The sequence below is a fragment of the Giraffa tippelskirchi genome, chromosome X, assembly GCF_054371585.1.
Source record: "Giraffa tippelskirchi isolate mGirTip1 chromosome X, T2T-mGirTip1v1.2.pri, whole genome shotgun sequence".
In the NCBI taxonomy this organism is placed as follows: Eukaryota; Metazoa; Chordata; class Mammalia; order Artiodactyla; family Giraffidae; genus Giraffa; species Giraffa tippelskirchi.
The window spans coordinates 96,225,732-96,241,228 of record NC_137289.1 but is presented as its reverse complement, the minus strand read 5'-3'; the positions used below and the strand labels follow the sequence as shown (position 1 = coordinate 96,241,228).

Here is a 15,497-nt window from a genome sequence, read left to right as displayed (position 1 = left end):
GGCAAGAGTACTGGAGTGGGGTGCCATCGCCTTCTCCCTAGCTTTCAGACAGGGCTGCAATAGTGTTGGAGACCGTTCGTGCAGCATTAATTGGAGGGAAAGAGACCCTCAGATCATCAGCAGTGAGGGGAGGACCAAGAGGTAGCTTTAACCCATCCCCCAAATAAACATCCAAGATAAATTGACACAAAGTGTCAATACAAGTACTGTAGCGCACACTCCTTGCAGTCAGGTCACCACTTCCAAGTTCCCCTCCTCCGCAACAGAGCCCTCCAGCCCTAGAACACCGTGTGAGAGATCATATGGAACCCTGGGGTTCTAGGGGCTGTGATTTCTGAGGCCCAGCTCCCGCCCAGGCAGGAGTGCCGGGAAGCTGTCGGGCACGGTGATCCTGGGCTGCGCGCCCCTCACCTCTAGGCAGGGGGCGCCTTGGCCCGGGAGAGACTACAGGCCCAGGGGCGGACCCCGCTGGGCGCGCTCCTCCTACGCTGGTGTCAGATTTACGGAACCGAGAGCTCCCCTGCCGGACGCGCGGTGGCCAGACGTCCACAAGGATTCCGTTCGCCTGACCCGGCCCGGCTGGACCCTTCCTGAGCGCGCCATGTTCGCGCGTGGGTCCCGGAGGCGCCGCTCCGGGCGTGCGGTGAGCGAGACTCGGGGCAGCGGTGGGGGTCGGGGTAAACTGAGACCCAGGCAAGGGATAGAGAGGAGGTGTTCCACAGAGGATCTGGGAATCCCCATCCCCAGGATACCCAGACCGGAGGGCTGCTGGAAGCATGTGGATGAAGGAACGTGGAAATCTGGTGGCCCTTGCTCCCTAATCACCTGTCCGCACACCTTTATCAGTACGCAGGGGACTTGGTGCACTCCCCTCTTAGGTGAATTATGGGAGGGGATTCTGAGAGCCAAAAGACTGGGTCCTGAAATCCTAGAATAAGCAGAGACCTCCTGAGCTTCTGAAGAAAGGGACCTCCCCCTGTACCTGGGTGGAAGGTGAACTGAGGGGTGAGGCCCTACACTCCTGGGGTGCCCGAATATTGAGAGTCAAGTGGTTGGGATATGGGGATAAGAGAGCTTCCAGGCTTCCACTTGAATCACGGAGCTTTTGACTTCGTAGATGGGAGGGTCTCTCTCTTCCTTTGGAGGGGCTATCTGGGTGGGGTCTGGTCCAGAAGAGTGAATAGCCCTAGGATATGAGGGATAAGGGCCAAGGATTCTTGGGGTGTGAGTTTCTGAATGGCTCAAGGGCCTCCTGAGATCCCAGAGGAGGGTCACAGTTCCTGGGGTTTGAAAAGGTGAAGCCAGGGTTTGGGGAAGAGCTCTTGAGCTTCTGAAAACAGGAACAGGGTTCACGTGGGGATCCCAAGTAAGGATGGGGTCTCAGACTCCCAACCTGTGGAACTGGAGTGCTGCCGGTTCCTGAGTGGAGAAGGGGCCCAGCGAGATGAGGCCTGGGAAGAGACACCCAGATTAGGGTCTCTGCTCTGGTGGGTAGAGTGCCCTGAATTGAGGCCTTAAGGATTCAGAGGCTGGTGGGAGGTGTCCAGGCTGGATGAGGGGAGTCTGAGGCTGGCCCAGGGAGGGGAAATTCCCTGAAAGGGGGGCATATAGGGAGGTAGCCTCAGCTGCCCCGCCTCTACCTCGGTAGTGTCCCCCTCTGCTCTGGGCTCTGTCCCAGCCTGCCTGGCGTTGCCCTGGTGGGACAGGCCCTGGCCTGTGGTTGCTGTCCTTGGAATGGAGAGGCGGGCGTTGATTTCCCTCTCCCTCCCCGCCCGCGCGCACCTCGCCCGGTCCCGCGTCTGCCCCCGCCCACTACAGCCTCCAGAAGCAGAGGACCCAGACCGCGGCCAGCCCTGCAACTCCTGCAGGGAGCAGTGCCCCGGCTTCCTGCTACATGGCTGGAGGTAGGTGACCTTGCCTACATCAGGGTCCTGCCCTTAGGAGAACCCACCGAGACTTAGGCCACTCCCCTAGCCTGGAGCCCGGTCTTGGAGAAAGCTCAGGTCCAGAGCCCCTCCCTCCCCAGACTCGGTCCTAATTGTGGCGTTCCCAGGAGATCTCCGCCTACTACATGTCCCCGCCCCCAGAAGTATCCTCCTAGTTTCCGAGTCCCGTCTCTAGGAAAAGCCTGGGTCCCGGGTTCTGAGCACCGCCCACTGACCTCCAGCCCCCTTCTTGGGCTCAGAACTCCTCTCCCATACCCAGGTCCTATCCTCCTAGTGGAGCCCTGTACCCAAAACCTCCCATAGAATAAAACAGAGCCCTACTCACGGGCTCAGAGCCCCACCCACTCACGAGTTCAGAGCCTCAGCACAGGCTAGAGCCCGCCTCTAGGAGAAGTTCCTCCAACAACTTCCAAAGTCCTGAGGGGAAACCCCTAGATTTATAACTCCAATCTCAGATTCAGCCCCGCCCCTACTCAGGTCCGCTGCCAGGAGAGTGTGACCTAAGTGCCAGTGCTGAAAGTCAGGGGATAGCCTTGAGACCTCCCATAGCCCCACCACTCGCTTCCCATCCTCTGGCCAGGCCCACAGCCCCGCTCGCAGCTCACAGCCCAGGTGGCCTCTCCGCCCTTCACAGCCCCCGCCCACTCCCCTACAGTGGTTTGGCTCACAGCCTCACGTCTGCTTTGCACCGCCTCCAAGCCCAGAGCCCTCTCAGGCTCCAAGTCTTTTGCTGACGATAACCTGCGTGTCTCTGCCCCTCAGTTAGACTTCCTTGGGCCGCCAAGGGGGTCCCAGTGGGCTATCCCTTAGGAACTGACCCCCATCCCGGCCCCCTCAGAAAGATCTGCCAGCACTGCAAATGCCCGCGGGAGGAGCACGCCGTGCATGCAGTGCCTGTGGACCTGGAACGCATCATGTGTCGGCTAATCTCAGACTTCCAGCGCCACTCCATCTCCGATGATGACTCAGGCTGTGCCTCAGAGGAGTATGCCTGGGTGCCCCCTGGTCTCAAGCCTGAGCAGGTGACCAAACGCCACCACCCACTCTTGCTCACCAGTGGGCGCACACACACACATACACACACACTCAGGTGGGAACCTATTTCCAGGGAAACGCTAGAGTATGTGGTCAGACTGTGCATGTCCTTCTGACCCCTCTGTGATCTAGCAGGGAATGCTGATTGATCACTGGGCCAGTTCCTCAGGACCTGATCACCCCACTCTTGTTCTTGCCTTACCTCAGGCCTTATCCCAGCACTTTTCATTCACCATATTTCCATTGATTCATTCATTCATTCAATAGTCACTGAGCACTTACTGCATGTCAGACACTGTTCTGAGAACATAACAATGAACAAAAAACACACACAAAAATACACCTGCGCACATGGAGGTTGTATTCCCAAAGGGAACAAGAGACAATAAGCAAACCTACAAAAATGTGTCAGATGGTGTAAGAGCTATGGAATAAATAGAGCAGGGAAGTGGGGGAGAGACAGAGATGTTGGAATTGTAAATAAGGTGCCCAGGTCAGCCTCTGTGACAGTATGATGTTTGAGCTTCCTGAAGAAGGTGAGGATGTGAGCTATGCAGATATCAGAGGTTAGAACAATCCAGGCAAGGGGAAAAGCTAATGCAAAGGCCCTGAGGCAGGAGTGTGCTTGGCATGTGTGAGAAACAGTGAGGAGGCCAGTGTATGTGGAGCACAGTGAGCAATGGGGCCAGTGGTTGGAGGTGAGGTCAGAGATGGTGGGGGCCATGGACACAACTTTGACTTCCACATTGAATGAGGGAGAGGACACCAGAGGCTTGTGAGCAAAGAAGGGATGTGATTTGTCTTAGCATTTAACAGGATCCCTCTGGCTGCTGAGTATAGAATGGACTGTGAGAGTGAGAGTGGAAGCAGGGGATTAGTGAAGAGGAGGCAACTGCAGTGATCCAGGTGACTGATCCTGATCATGACATTGGCAGTGGAAGTAGTGAGCGGTAGTCAGAGTCTAGTTGTATTTTGAAACTAGAGCTTCGAGGATTTTCTTGTGGGTATGAGAGAGGAGTCAAAGATGACACAAAGGATGGATGGATTGACTGATATGGGGCAGACCAAGGCAGAAACAAGTTTGAAGGCTAAGAGCATACATTTGGTTTTGGCTGTCTGGAGTTTGAGATGCCCGTTGGACATCTGAGTGGTCACATTTTCTGGAACTCAACAAGAAGTCACAGGGCTAGAGGTATGCATTTGTGAGGCATTAGCCAGGAGATGGTATTTATAGCCATGAAGTTGGATATGATTCCCAAAGAACTGAAGGTAGACAGAGGGAAGAGGACCAAGGACTGAGACTGAGGACCCTCTCACATTAGGGATCAACTAGCTGAGGAGGAAACCAAAAGAGGGACAGAGAAGGAGCAGTCAATAAGGTGGGAGGAAGCAAACCCAGGCCCGTGTGGTCTTGTGGAAGCTAACAGAACAGAGTGTTTCCAGGAACAGGGAGTGATTGGCTGTGTCCAGTGCTACTGATGGGTCAAACTGGATGAAGACTGAGACCTGAGAAATTAGTTTAGCAATCTGGATATCATCGATGACTATGACAGGAATAGCTTTGGAGGAGGGACAGAGACAGAGGGGGCGGAGAAGCCCAACTGGAGTGGGGTCTAGAGAGAATGGGAGGAGATGAAATGGAGATAGCAAACGCATACATTTTTGAGGAATTTTGCTGTAAATGGGGAAAGAAAAGTGAAGCAGCAGATGGAGGGAAAAGAAGGGTCAAGACATGAAGGAACTCTCAGTATGTTTGAGAGGTGGCAGGAAGGATCTGACCTGTAGGAAGGAGAGATGGAGGGAGGTCAGTAGAAGTTCCCTCCTGATGACTTTAATTTTCTCAGAAAAGTAGGGATCCACCAACACTGACTCAATGGACATGAGTTTGAGCAAAGTCTGGGAGATAGTGAAGGACAGGGGAGCCTGGTGTGCTGCAGTCTATGGGGTCACAAAGAGTCGGACACGATTGAGCCACTGAACAACAACCACCCCACTGCATCACCTCTAGTCTCAATTATTTTCGCCCATCCCCTATGTCCCTCCAGGTATACCAATTTTTCAGCTGCCTCCCAGAAGACAAGGTCCCCTATGTCAACAGTCCTGGGGAGAAATACAGGATCAAGCAGCTGCTGCACCAGCTGCCCCCACATGACAGTGAGGTGAGGAGGCAGAAGACAGGAAGGGCATGCCAGGTAGGGGGCACGGCCTGGACAAATGCTGGGAGCTGGAAAGCAGTGGGCAGGCTCAGAGGAGGAAAGGTGAACTGATCTGAGGGGACAGGCCTAGACAGTCAGGGGTGATCAGGGGACATTCCTTGGTAAAAACCACAGCTGGGCCTTGGGAGAAGTAAGAGGTGGGTATTTGAGACACCTATACAAAGGCGTAGAAGTAAACTTGCTGAGCAAGGATGAAATCTGGAAGAAGGTCAGGGTGGGGCAGGCATCAGGGGAAGAGCCTGGAAGACCCCCACTACTCCAGGCACAGTACTGTACAGCACTGGAAGAGGAGGAGAAGAAAGAGCTCAGAGCCTTCAGCCAGCAGCGGAAGCGGGAGAATCTGGGGCGTGGCGCCGTGCGCATCTTCCCCGTGACCATCACTGGGGCCATCTGCGAGGAGGTGAGCCATGGAGGGCCTCAGTGAGTAAGTGGTGCCTTTGCTCCAAGCCTTGGGGTGCAGACCCATCTCCCAGGCCCTGGGAAGATGAGGCTGGTCACTTAAGCTCTAGTGGTCTGTCTAGTGTCCCCTCTGGTAGGTGGGGTCTTTTCCTCACATTATGCTGTTGGGCAGGGACCATATCTAAGGCCTCCCTGACCAACCAGGTCTGTCTGTAGGGCCCCCTGGTGGACTGGGGCCTGTTTCTCAGATCCCATGTCAGGTATGGTCTGTCTCTAAGGATAGCCTAGTAGACCTTCTCTGTTCATTTTCTCCCTTCCATGCTGTGGACATGGAATGTGGGCTATCTCTTTGGCCCTCTTATGATCAAGACTTGTTCTTAAGAACCAACCCACAGTGGCAGGGCATGTCTTCAGAGCTGGGCGATGGGTGGAATTTGTTTCTGAGGCCCCCTTGGTGAGTGGGCCCTAGTCTTAGATCTTACTGTTAGGTAAGGTCTATTGATAAGATCCCCCAACTGGGCCTGACCTGTCTCTATGGTTTTCCCAACCCCCTAAAGGTGATACTTGCCTTTGAGGCCACCCACAAGAGATAGGGCCTGTCTCTGTAGTTTTCCCCAGGAGCAGGGTTGCTCTCTAAAGGCTCCTGCTCCCACCTTCACCCCAGCCATGTAGGCCGGGCCTATCTTGAAGTTACCCCCTGGATGGGGCTGGTCACATAGGCCATGGGGAAGGCCCAGGTGTGACACACCTTGGCTGACCCCCATCCATCTGACCATCTCAGTGATGGTGACAGTGTTCACCTGTCATTTCACAGTGTGGGAAGCAGATTGGAGGTGGGGACATTGCTGTGTTTGCCAGCCGTGCAGGCCTAGGTGCCTGCTGGCACCCACAGTGTTTTGTGTGTTCCACGTGCCGGGAGCTGCTGGTGGACCTCATCTACTTCTACCATGCTGGCAAGGTCTACTGTGGTCGCCACCATGCTGAACGCCTGCGCCCACGCTGCCAAGCCTGTGACGAGGTTTCTGCCTTTCTGCCCAACGGTGGGAATGGAGGGTGGGCAGGGCCAGGGGCAGACCCTTCTGATGGCTACGGATGGCCTTTGCCTGCCAGATCATCTTCTCCCCTGAGTGCACGGAAGCCGAGGGCCGGCACTGGCACATGGGTCACTTCTGCTGCTTTGAGTGTGAAGCATCACTCGGGGGGCAACGCTATGTCATGCGCCAGAGTCGCCCCCACTGCTGTGCCTGCTATGAGGCCCGCCACGCGGAGTACTGTGATGGCTGCGGGGAACACATTGGTGGGTGAACATGGGACTGGCTAGGCGATGGATGGACAGCTGGGTCATAGCCCCACCCCCAGGTTTCCATCTGTCTTCCAGGCCCCATCTCCCATTATGCCCCATGCTTTAATTCTAGCCCCAGCACCGTAGCCCTATACCCTTCACTGCAATTCCATTACTGATGTCCCCCATCATGCCATCCTTTCTAAACCCACCTACACTAGGCACCACTACATATCTAGGCCCACCTCCAGAGTGCCCTCTAATTTCTAGCATCCCCACCACCACCAAGTTACTCTCCTACCCTCTCAACCTAGCCCGTACTCTAAGGTATGCCCTGTTCTCTCACACTCTCCTCCATCAGCCTAGGTAAACCCTACCTTCTAAGATCTACTCCTTTCCCACCAAAGCCATGCCCTACCTTCTCGCCCTGCTCCACCACCCAGGTTTCTTCTTCAGGTCTACCTTCCATTCTCCTTCCACCTGAAGCCACCTCTTAATGTCTAAGCCTGACCCACATCTTAGAGTCTGATACCCACCTCCTCTGTGGGAGGGGCCACCTGGGGAAAGAAAGAGAAGCAAAGGAGACATTTATCAGCCAGTTTCCAGGAGAGGAGGGTGAGGAAGGGCCCCAATCTGTAGAGGTGGGGGAAGAGGGCATCTCCAGGGACCCTGCCCCAGATTCCCAAGAAGGGCCCCCATTCAGTAGGGTCGGGGATATGCCTGAGGGCTCTGCCTCAGTTTTCCCCGTCCTGTCCGTCCCTGCAGGCCTGGACCAAGGCCAGATGGCTTATGAGGGCCAGCACTGGCACGCCTCAGAGCGCTGCTTCTGTTGTAGTCGCTGTGGGCGAGCTCTCCTGGGCCGCCCCTTCCTGCCACGCCATGGCTTAATCTTCTGCTCTCGAGCCTGCAGCCTGGGGTCTGAGCCCATGGCTCCGGGGCACAGCCGCCGCAGCTGGAGTGTGAGCACGGTCTCCACACCTCTCACAGCCTCTACAGCCTCTTTCTCTGCTGTGGAGGGGGCATCTGAGACTACCACCAAAGGCACCAACACTGAGGCAGCGCCTGGTGAGCAACCCCACTTTCCCAAACCGAACTATGTCCCTTCCCCTTGACCAGCCCTGGCCCTTCACCCTGCATCCCTGGCCCTACAGCCATCTCAGTCCTGGCTCCATCCCCAAACCATTCCAGACTTAATCTCCAGCCTAAACTACACCCCACTTGAATCCTGGTTCCGCCCCACTTCTGTGCAGGGCCCTTCCCCTACCTCAACTTGTCCCAGCTTGAGCCCAAGTTCCTCCTCCAAACCCTCGACCCTTCACCCTCTGCTCCCCGGCCCCGCCCGGATTCTGCTCCATCCTATACCACGCCCCTTCCACCAGAGGCCACGCCCACACCCCGGCCACACCCCATACGCCAATCCAGTCCTTACTCCGGCTTTCACCTCCACCCAAAACCTGCCTAAGGCCTTATATTTCCTGGACTCCCCACCTTTCTGCCCCACCCCGATGCCTGCCCCCATTTTCCCAGTCTTGATCGGGGAGAGAGAAGGTCCTTCCAGAGGTCTCTCCTGGGTGGGGTGGGGCAGGAGGTATAGGGCAACTCTCCATCTTTTTCCAGCTGCAGGCCCTGAAGAGCCCACCCACTTTCTGAGAGGGGCCCCCCACCGCCACTCCATGCCTGAGCTGGGGCTCCGCAGTGTCCCTGAACCACCCCTGGGGCCTCCCAGCCAGCCAGATCCACGACCAGAAGATGGTGCCTTTGGTCGCCAGAGCACCCCTCGTGTCAGCTTCCGTGACCCTCTGGTGTCTGAGGGAGGTCCGCGGCGGACCCTGAGTGCACCCCCAGCCCAGCGCCGCAGACCACGCAGCCCCCCACCCAGCGGCCCCACGCGTCGCCGCCACCGCCACCATCGTCACCACCACCATCACCACCACCGCTGCCGCTTTGGGAGACGTCGCCACCATCAGTGTGACTTGGGATCAGGGTCAGACTCAGGATCTTGCTCCAGCTCACCCTCCAGTTCCAGTTCCGAGTCCTCAGAGGACGACGGCTACTTCCTAGGGGAACGCATCCCACTGTCCCCGCACCTGTGCAGGCCAGTGCTTGCTCAAGACACTGCAGCTGAGACCGCCAACTCCACATCTCCACAGATCCCTGGGAACTCTCGCCCAGGGACGTCTCGACAGGCCAAAGATAGGAACTGCATCGTGGCTTGAAGGAGTGACAGTTCTGGGGGGGCTTCACTCTAAGTCAGTGGGCATCTACACCCCAACTTAAGTCATTGATTCCCTTCCTTCCTCCCTCCTTTGTCTGTTTGTATTACTGAAGTATTTTAATATTTGTTGTAAAACAGACTTGTCTTCTTTACCTCCTTGCTCCAGCATCCCCCCTACCCAATTTTCCCCCTACTGATGCTTGAGATTTATCTACATTTAATCAAAGGATTAATTTATTCACTATCATATGTTCTAATAATCTGCATAGTATTTATTTATTGCTCCACAGAACATCCCCCACCCCCTACACACATTGAGGAAGGTATTTAGAGTGGGTTACAACATGGGGCCTGGAGTCTGAAATCTGAGGTACCCTCTTCCGTCATTTTGTGACTTAGGTGGGGGCATTGTCCAGACAGAACTGATGTCTCTGTTTGGATACTGCAGAAGGGGGCCCTGGGCACACACATAAAGATAGCCATACCCAGGAAGGTTGATTGGCAGGCTGGAAGACAAATTCCACGATAAAGGCACTTTTACCTCAATAGGGAGCTGGGAGTTGACTGGGAGTGTTGTAGGGGTGGGGAGGAGTTATTTCAATAGAGGTGTTATTTGCAGATTGCTGAGAGAAATGAAGAGAGTTCACCTACACCGGGCCATCTGCAGGGTCTGCAAGAGGAAAAGAGAGAAAGCATTGGCTGGATCCATATGCCTGTTTTACAGATAAGAAGACTGAAGCTTATGGTACTTATTGGCAAAAGCCTTAAGTACCAACAAGAGACAGAGTTGGCATTCATGCCCCTTGGGACACCCATCTTCTTCTCAGCCCCCTTAGCAACACCCCCAACACACCCACACACTTACCAGTAGGGGCTGCTGTATGTCTCTGCTGCCGCAAGGGGAAGGTAATGTAGGCATCATAGCCAAAGAGGCCTGCAGCGCATAGGCCTAGTACCTGGGGATGGGAGTGAGGGCGGGTAGATTAGACTGGTCAGCCTACCCAGCTTCCTATCTCCTTGTATCCACCACCTCCAGTGACTAGCCCATGCAGGGATGATGGTTAAAGCCGCAGGTGGGGATCCCAGAGAGCCCCAGGGAAAGACCAGAGACTGGATTCTACCCCACCCTCCTTCTTCCTAGTACACCTCAACACAGTACAGCAACACAGTGGCCCCATATATGTTGTTGTTTAGTCCCTTAGTCATGTCTGACTCTTTTGCGACCCCATGGATTGTAGCCCACCAGCCTCCTCTATCCATGGGATTTCCCAGGCAAGAATACTGGAGTGGGTTGCCATTCCCTTCTCCAGGGGATCTTCCCGACCAAGCGATTGAACATGGGTCTTCTGCATTGCAGGCGGATTTTTTACCACTGAGCCACCAGGGAAGCCAGGCTCCACATATAGGGGATGCCATTCATACTGTGCATTGAAACAAAGCTCTAGCAGATGGTTTAGTCTAATGTATTGACATTGATAGTGCTTTGTGCCTCCACCTCTGTGCTTCTCACAAAAGTCCTTGTGTCGGACAAGGGATGGCTCTTTACAGCAAATGATGATTTGGGGAGGAAAACCAGGGCCTCAGTCTGACTTCCCTGCAGGCCCTGAGGACAAGTGTGAACTACTGTGAGTCACACACTTTCTGGCAGAAGCAGAGGCAGAAATAGCCCCAGGATCCTCAAACCCTTCTCTCTGTGCTTAGGAGCTGACTCCACAGCCTTTACCCCCGCAGCGATTTTGGAGTTGTTTCCTCTCTCAACGAGCACCACAATGGAGGTGATCAGGTAGAGAATGACAGCTACAAGGGTTCGGAAGAAATCCTGTGAGGTGTAGGGAGAAGAGGGAAGTCAGCATTCAGAATTGCCCCCCCCCCAATCACAACTTCTGGTATCCCTCCCTAGCCCTTCCACTGTGGCCCCTTTCTCACACTCCAAGGCCAGTTGATGATCTGTATCTTGGTGTGCAGGTCACACATGTAGACAACAAAGAAGACAGCGGCAAAGATCATCTCTATCACCGACAAGAATGAGTACCCTGATGTTGAGGTACTAAAGCAGATCAGAATCACCAGGCATAGTATCTGGAAGGATATGTGAAAGGGGGCCTCAATCAACTCCCAGGGCTGAGGGGACTGGTTTCAATTGGGGTGGGGGTCGTCTCAAACTCAGGACTGGGAAAATGACAAATAGCAATAGCTAAACTCTTAGTGTGTGCACACTGTGTTCCAAATGTTGTTCTAAGAGCTGCACAAGTATTAATTCACTCAGTCATCACAATAACCTAGTGAACTGGGTACTATTATTAGTACCTTTATTTTTTATACATGAGGAAAGTGAGGCGCAGAGATGTGAAGTGACTTATTCACAATCACCCAGCTAGAAGGTAGAGTCGGGTGCCTCGGTTTCCCATCTTTTTTCCTTCTAGGATGCCCTGTGGGGAGTATTGCCTCCAGCACTCAGGGCAACAGCTTCAGGGCTTTGACAGGGCGCAACATGCGGTTCCCCCAGCAACCTCTCTGGGAGGCGGTGAGAGTAACACCAGAGGGGCAGGGCTCCATTAAAGGCGCTGCACCTTTTACAAGGGACTCAAAGGAGGCTCCCACTTTGAGGAGTACGGGAAACCAAGGATCCTAAGCAGCCCAGATAGCTAAAGACCTTCCACCCCACAACAGAGGGGCTAGGAAGAACTGGGAGAGGGCTAGTCACCCTACCCCACGGAACTAGAGCGCGCGGGGCCCCACCCCAACAGGTCCCGCCCCTGGGCGCTCTGCCAGCCCGCCCGCCTGTGCCCAGGCCGCGCCACGCCCTGCCACGGGATGTCCCCCCAACACCCAGGACCTGGGGACACCTTTGAGGAGTCCACCGATGAGTCTACTGGGTCTCTCTCTACCGGGCCCGCCATACGCCCTGTGGGCCTCTTGCCTGACCGCGTGGGCCAGCTCCTGACCACCTTCTCCAAGACCTCACTGATTTGGCCCTGCGTGCGCCCCTGCTTTCAGGCCTCCACCATCAACCCACCCACTTGGGGCCCCACTGCCGAGAGTCCCCGGCCGCGCGCCTGCCTCCCCTGGAGCTGCCCCGCTCCGCGTGCTGCTGCCACCCCACCCCGCCTTTGCCCACCCGCCAGTCCCGGGACGCTCACAATCTCAGCAAACAGGAGAAATCCCTTTCGGGTGCGCGAGAAGCTGGTGCAGGCGGCCCAGCAGCCGGGGGCCGAGAGGCGCTCGGAATCCGCCATGGTGTAGACCCGAGTCCCAAGAGGCGCAGAAGACCTGCTCGCTGTCTCGTATTTTCGAGGACGCTGCACACCCAGCCGTATTGCCAGCCGTCTGGCCGGGAAGGGGGCCCCCGGGGCGAAGGAGGGAGTGAATCACCGCGCAGAGCAGAAGCGGGCGGGGCTTAAGCGGGTCGGGCCAGGTGGCCGCCGCCCCGGAAGCCCCCTCGCCCCGCCCGCCGAGGATTCTCCCCGCCGGGCGCTCAGCCCCAGAGGCGCCCTGTCCTCAGGGGCGCCAGTTTGGCAGTTCTTCGAACCAGAACTGTGTTGCAATGGAGAGACCCTTTAGAATACCAATGCGCCTGGGACTGCCTCAGAACCGTGGAGATCTGGCTTTGGGAGGGAATGCCTCAGTATCCTTAGCTGTAAAAATCTGCCCAGGCCAAGGTTAAACTCAGGTATGGTTTACAGAATTCAGAATAATTCAGATTTTGGAAAATTTTTCCCAATGCATACAAGGTATTATTGAACACTCTCAGTGGGATCTGAGACTGCCTCGTTTAAAAAAAACAACCGCAACATACACACGTTAATATTTCCTCAATGAATGATGTGGATCTTCACAGTAAGTGGGATAAGACAAGACCAAAAACTTGTTCCTGGTTAAGTAAGGTCAAATTTTGTAACCAAATGGTGCCCAACTTGTGGGAAATCTGTTGGTTTCCAAAGCTTTTCGGATTTCAGGATTGTGGATAAAAGATCGTGGATCATGGAATAAACCTCTTAGATGGGGCTGAGACCTTGCCAGGTTGAGAGAGAACAAAGCCTGCTGAGCATCAAGCTGCTCCCTAAATGAAGAGTGGATGTTATTAACAGTGTCAGAGCCCAGGGTCTGTTTCTCTGTTCTGCAATTCTAGGGAGGTCCTGTCCCCAAGTGTTGGGCTTCTGTTTCCTGGTTCTAAGTAGAGGGGCTGTCAGCCCGGTCTTAGATGAAGAATGCGGAAGGAGCACAGTTTTATTTGTTGCTGTGAGCTTGGCACGATGAGGGGAAGGCTCCTGGGTGCCAGACTGGGTGAAAAGGCTGATAACATTTGAAGAGTGAGTTATCCTGAGCAAGTAATTTCTCCTGACTCAGCCTCAATTTCTGCGTCTGAGACCTGCACCTGATGATGGAATCAGGATCTCCTCCAAGATGTGCTCCTCTGGCACACTCTCTCCAGACTGGTTGTTGATTTCATTCTCATTTGAGGTGAAGAGAGCCATGGCTGGAAGTCCAGGATGGTTCAACCCAAGGGCCTGCCTGCTTTCCCCCCTGAACCTTGGGTCCCACAAAACCAAGTAAGGGGCTCTCCTCAGTCCAGGTGGCTGAAAGAGATTGGATAGTGCAAGGCATGAAGCATACCTTTCCCAGGGCTGAGTGTGTGCTTTCCAACTCTGTGAGGCCATGCCTGAGTTTCTAGCACAAAACAAACTCTTTCCACATCAGAGCCTTTGAACTTGCTTCTCCCACTGCTGTCAATGCCCTTCTCCCCACCCCCACTCCCACCCCGCCCCTTTAAACATCTAGCTTCTGGTCACTCAGGTCTCACATCAAATACTATGTCTTCAAAGAGGTCAGCAGCCCACCATCATTACCTCCCCCACCATAAACTTTTGCTATCTTCATAACTCTCACTTCTCTCTAAAATTCTTTTATTCATCTTCTTGTGTCTTTTCTGACATCAGTCTACCCCCCTCCACTACATCAGCTACACAAGGATAGAAAACTATGTTTCATCCCTCCAACATTTCATCAGTGCCTATCACAGTGCAAGGTAAACAGTTGGGGCTCAGTTAATACTTGTCAAATGCAGGTGAGATTAAGAGGACAGGCTTGGGAATGGGGCAAGATTAAATCTTGCTTCAATCCTCAACTTCCTCAAGCTATTTATACTCACTGGGCTTCATTTCTCTCCTCTGTGAAATGGACACATCAGGATTGTTGAGTCAATGTGTAACTAGGTGGAAATAGTGCCAGTAAAGCCGGTAGCCAGGATAAATGGTGGTTGGGGTTACTATTGTTAGACTCCTGGGTGTGACTAAGGCTCTGAAGTCCTTTCCTGACTTCCCTAGAGCCACACCTTCTATCAAGCCGAGTAAGGGTCAGCTAGAAGCCCCAGCGCACTCCCCCACAATTGCTACAGCGCTAATCATTCAAGGGTTCACCTCTTCACCTCTTTATACCCCAACTCCCAGCCTAGTCTGACAGTCCCTCTCTCCTCTCCAGCGCCGCCCTGGACACTCCCACGAGGGTCCTTTACTTTCTCCCACCTCTCCAGCCCCTCCCCATAGAGGTGAGAGTTGCTCATTCCCTCCAGACCACAGCTTCCTTCGTTGGGAGGATAGGACCAAGTGTCATGGGTGTGGTGACCACGGAGGTGACCGGACATTGCTGACCTCAGTCAGTGCCGGCACTGGGGCTACACCGGAGCCCAGCTCGCCATATAAGACCGGGCTTTGGGGCTCTGTTCCCAGGACGGAGGAAACTCTGGCCTCTCCCAGGACTGGGAACGCCCAGCGTGTAGCGTGTGCACACAAGCCCGGCTGCAGTTCGTCACCATCTGTGGAAGAGGGGGGCGCGGCCCAAAGGTTCTACAGCCGTTTTTAGTCCAGCCTGCTGACTCACACCTTCCTGGCTCCTCCCCGAAGGGGGCTCCGGGGCCCCAGCCAGCGCCTTGAGGGTGGCAGTCTACAGCGAGCGAAAGCTGGCCGACCAGGCCGGAAGTGAGTGACCGCAGGCTCTCGGCGAAGGAAGCCGCCAGGTTCTAACTTTGCTATTTAGTTCACTTGAGGGTCTGGACGATTCCTGGCCAGCTGGGGTTGTGGGTAAACTGGTGCACTCTCGCCACAGCAGGCCCACCTCTGCATTCCCCACGCCATGCGCCATAATTAGCTGTGAGCCCTGTACACCTCCAAAAAAGTGAAATGAATGAATGGGGAAAGAAGCAAGAGTTGGCAAAGTGGGAACGGAGTGGGTCCAAAGCGCGCCGGCAGAAGTAAAGAGCTCTTTAGAGGCATGAAAGAAACAGCGCGAAGTAAGCTTGCCAATGGTTGCTTGAAGAGGACCTCCTCGAAACCAGATCGACCCTCCCCCTCCTTCACGTGTGGGACTCGGGATCCCCACCTGGCCTGGAGCACCTGGCAAGTCAAGAC

General features: G+C 54.9%; 2 protein-coding genes across 3 annotated transcripts; one reads left to right on the top strand and one right to left on the bottom strand.

Annotated features, from left to right (window-relative positions):
- Window positions 1-525: 525 nt before the first annotated feature.
- Window positions 526-9,340, top strand: PRICKLE3 (prickle planar cell polarity protein 3). Of its 2 annotated transcripts, none has more exons than XM_081564872.1 (9): window positions 526-643; window positions 1,819-1,904; window positions 2,785-2,968; window positions 5,027-5,140; window positions 5,460-5,597; window positions 6,411-6,614; window positions 6,707-6,893; window positions 7,644-7,943; window positions 8,496-9,340. In XM_081564872.1, the coding sequence occupies exons 1-9, from the start codon at window positions 602-604 to the stop codon at window positions 9,092-9,094; spliced, it is 1,854 nt and encodes a 617-aa protein (XP_081420998.1). In that variant the 5' UTR covers window positions 526-601; the 3' UTR covers window positions 9,095-9,340. The 2 variants fall into 2 exon arrangements, with proteins under 2 accessions (XP_081420998.1, XP_081420997.1); XM_081564871.1 differs by having other exon boundaries at window positions 5,027-5,173.
- Window positions 9,341-9,342: 2 nt separating this feature from the next.
- PLP2 (proteolipid protein 2) lies at window positions 9,343-12,432 on the bottom strand. The gene is made up of 5 exons (XM_081564873.1): window positions 12,234-12,432; window positions 11,020-11,172; window positions 10,817-10,912; window positions 9,959-10,049; window positions 9,343-9,763 (listed from the first exon to the last, which is right to left on the bottom strand). Exons 1-5 carry the CDS (start codon window positions 12,327-12,329, stop codon window positions 9,741-9,743), a joined length of 459 nt encoding a protein of 152 aa, XP_081420999.1. The 5' UTR covers window positions 12,330-12,432; the 3' UTR covers window positions 9,343-9,740.
- Window positions 12,433-15,497: the final 3,065 nt, after the last annotated feature.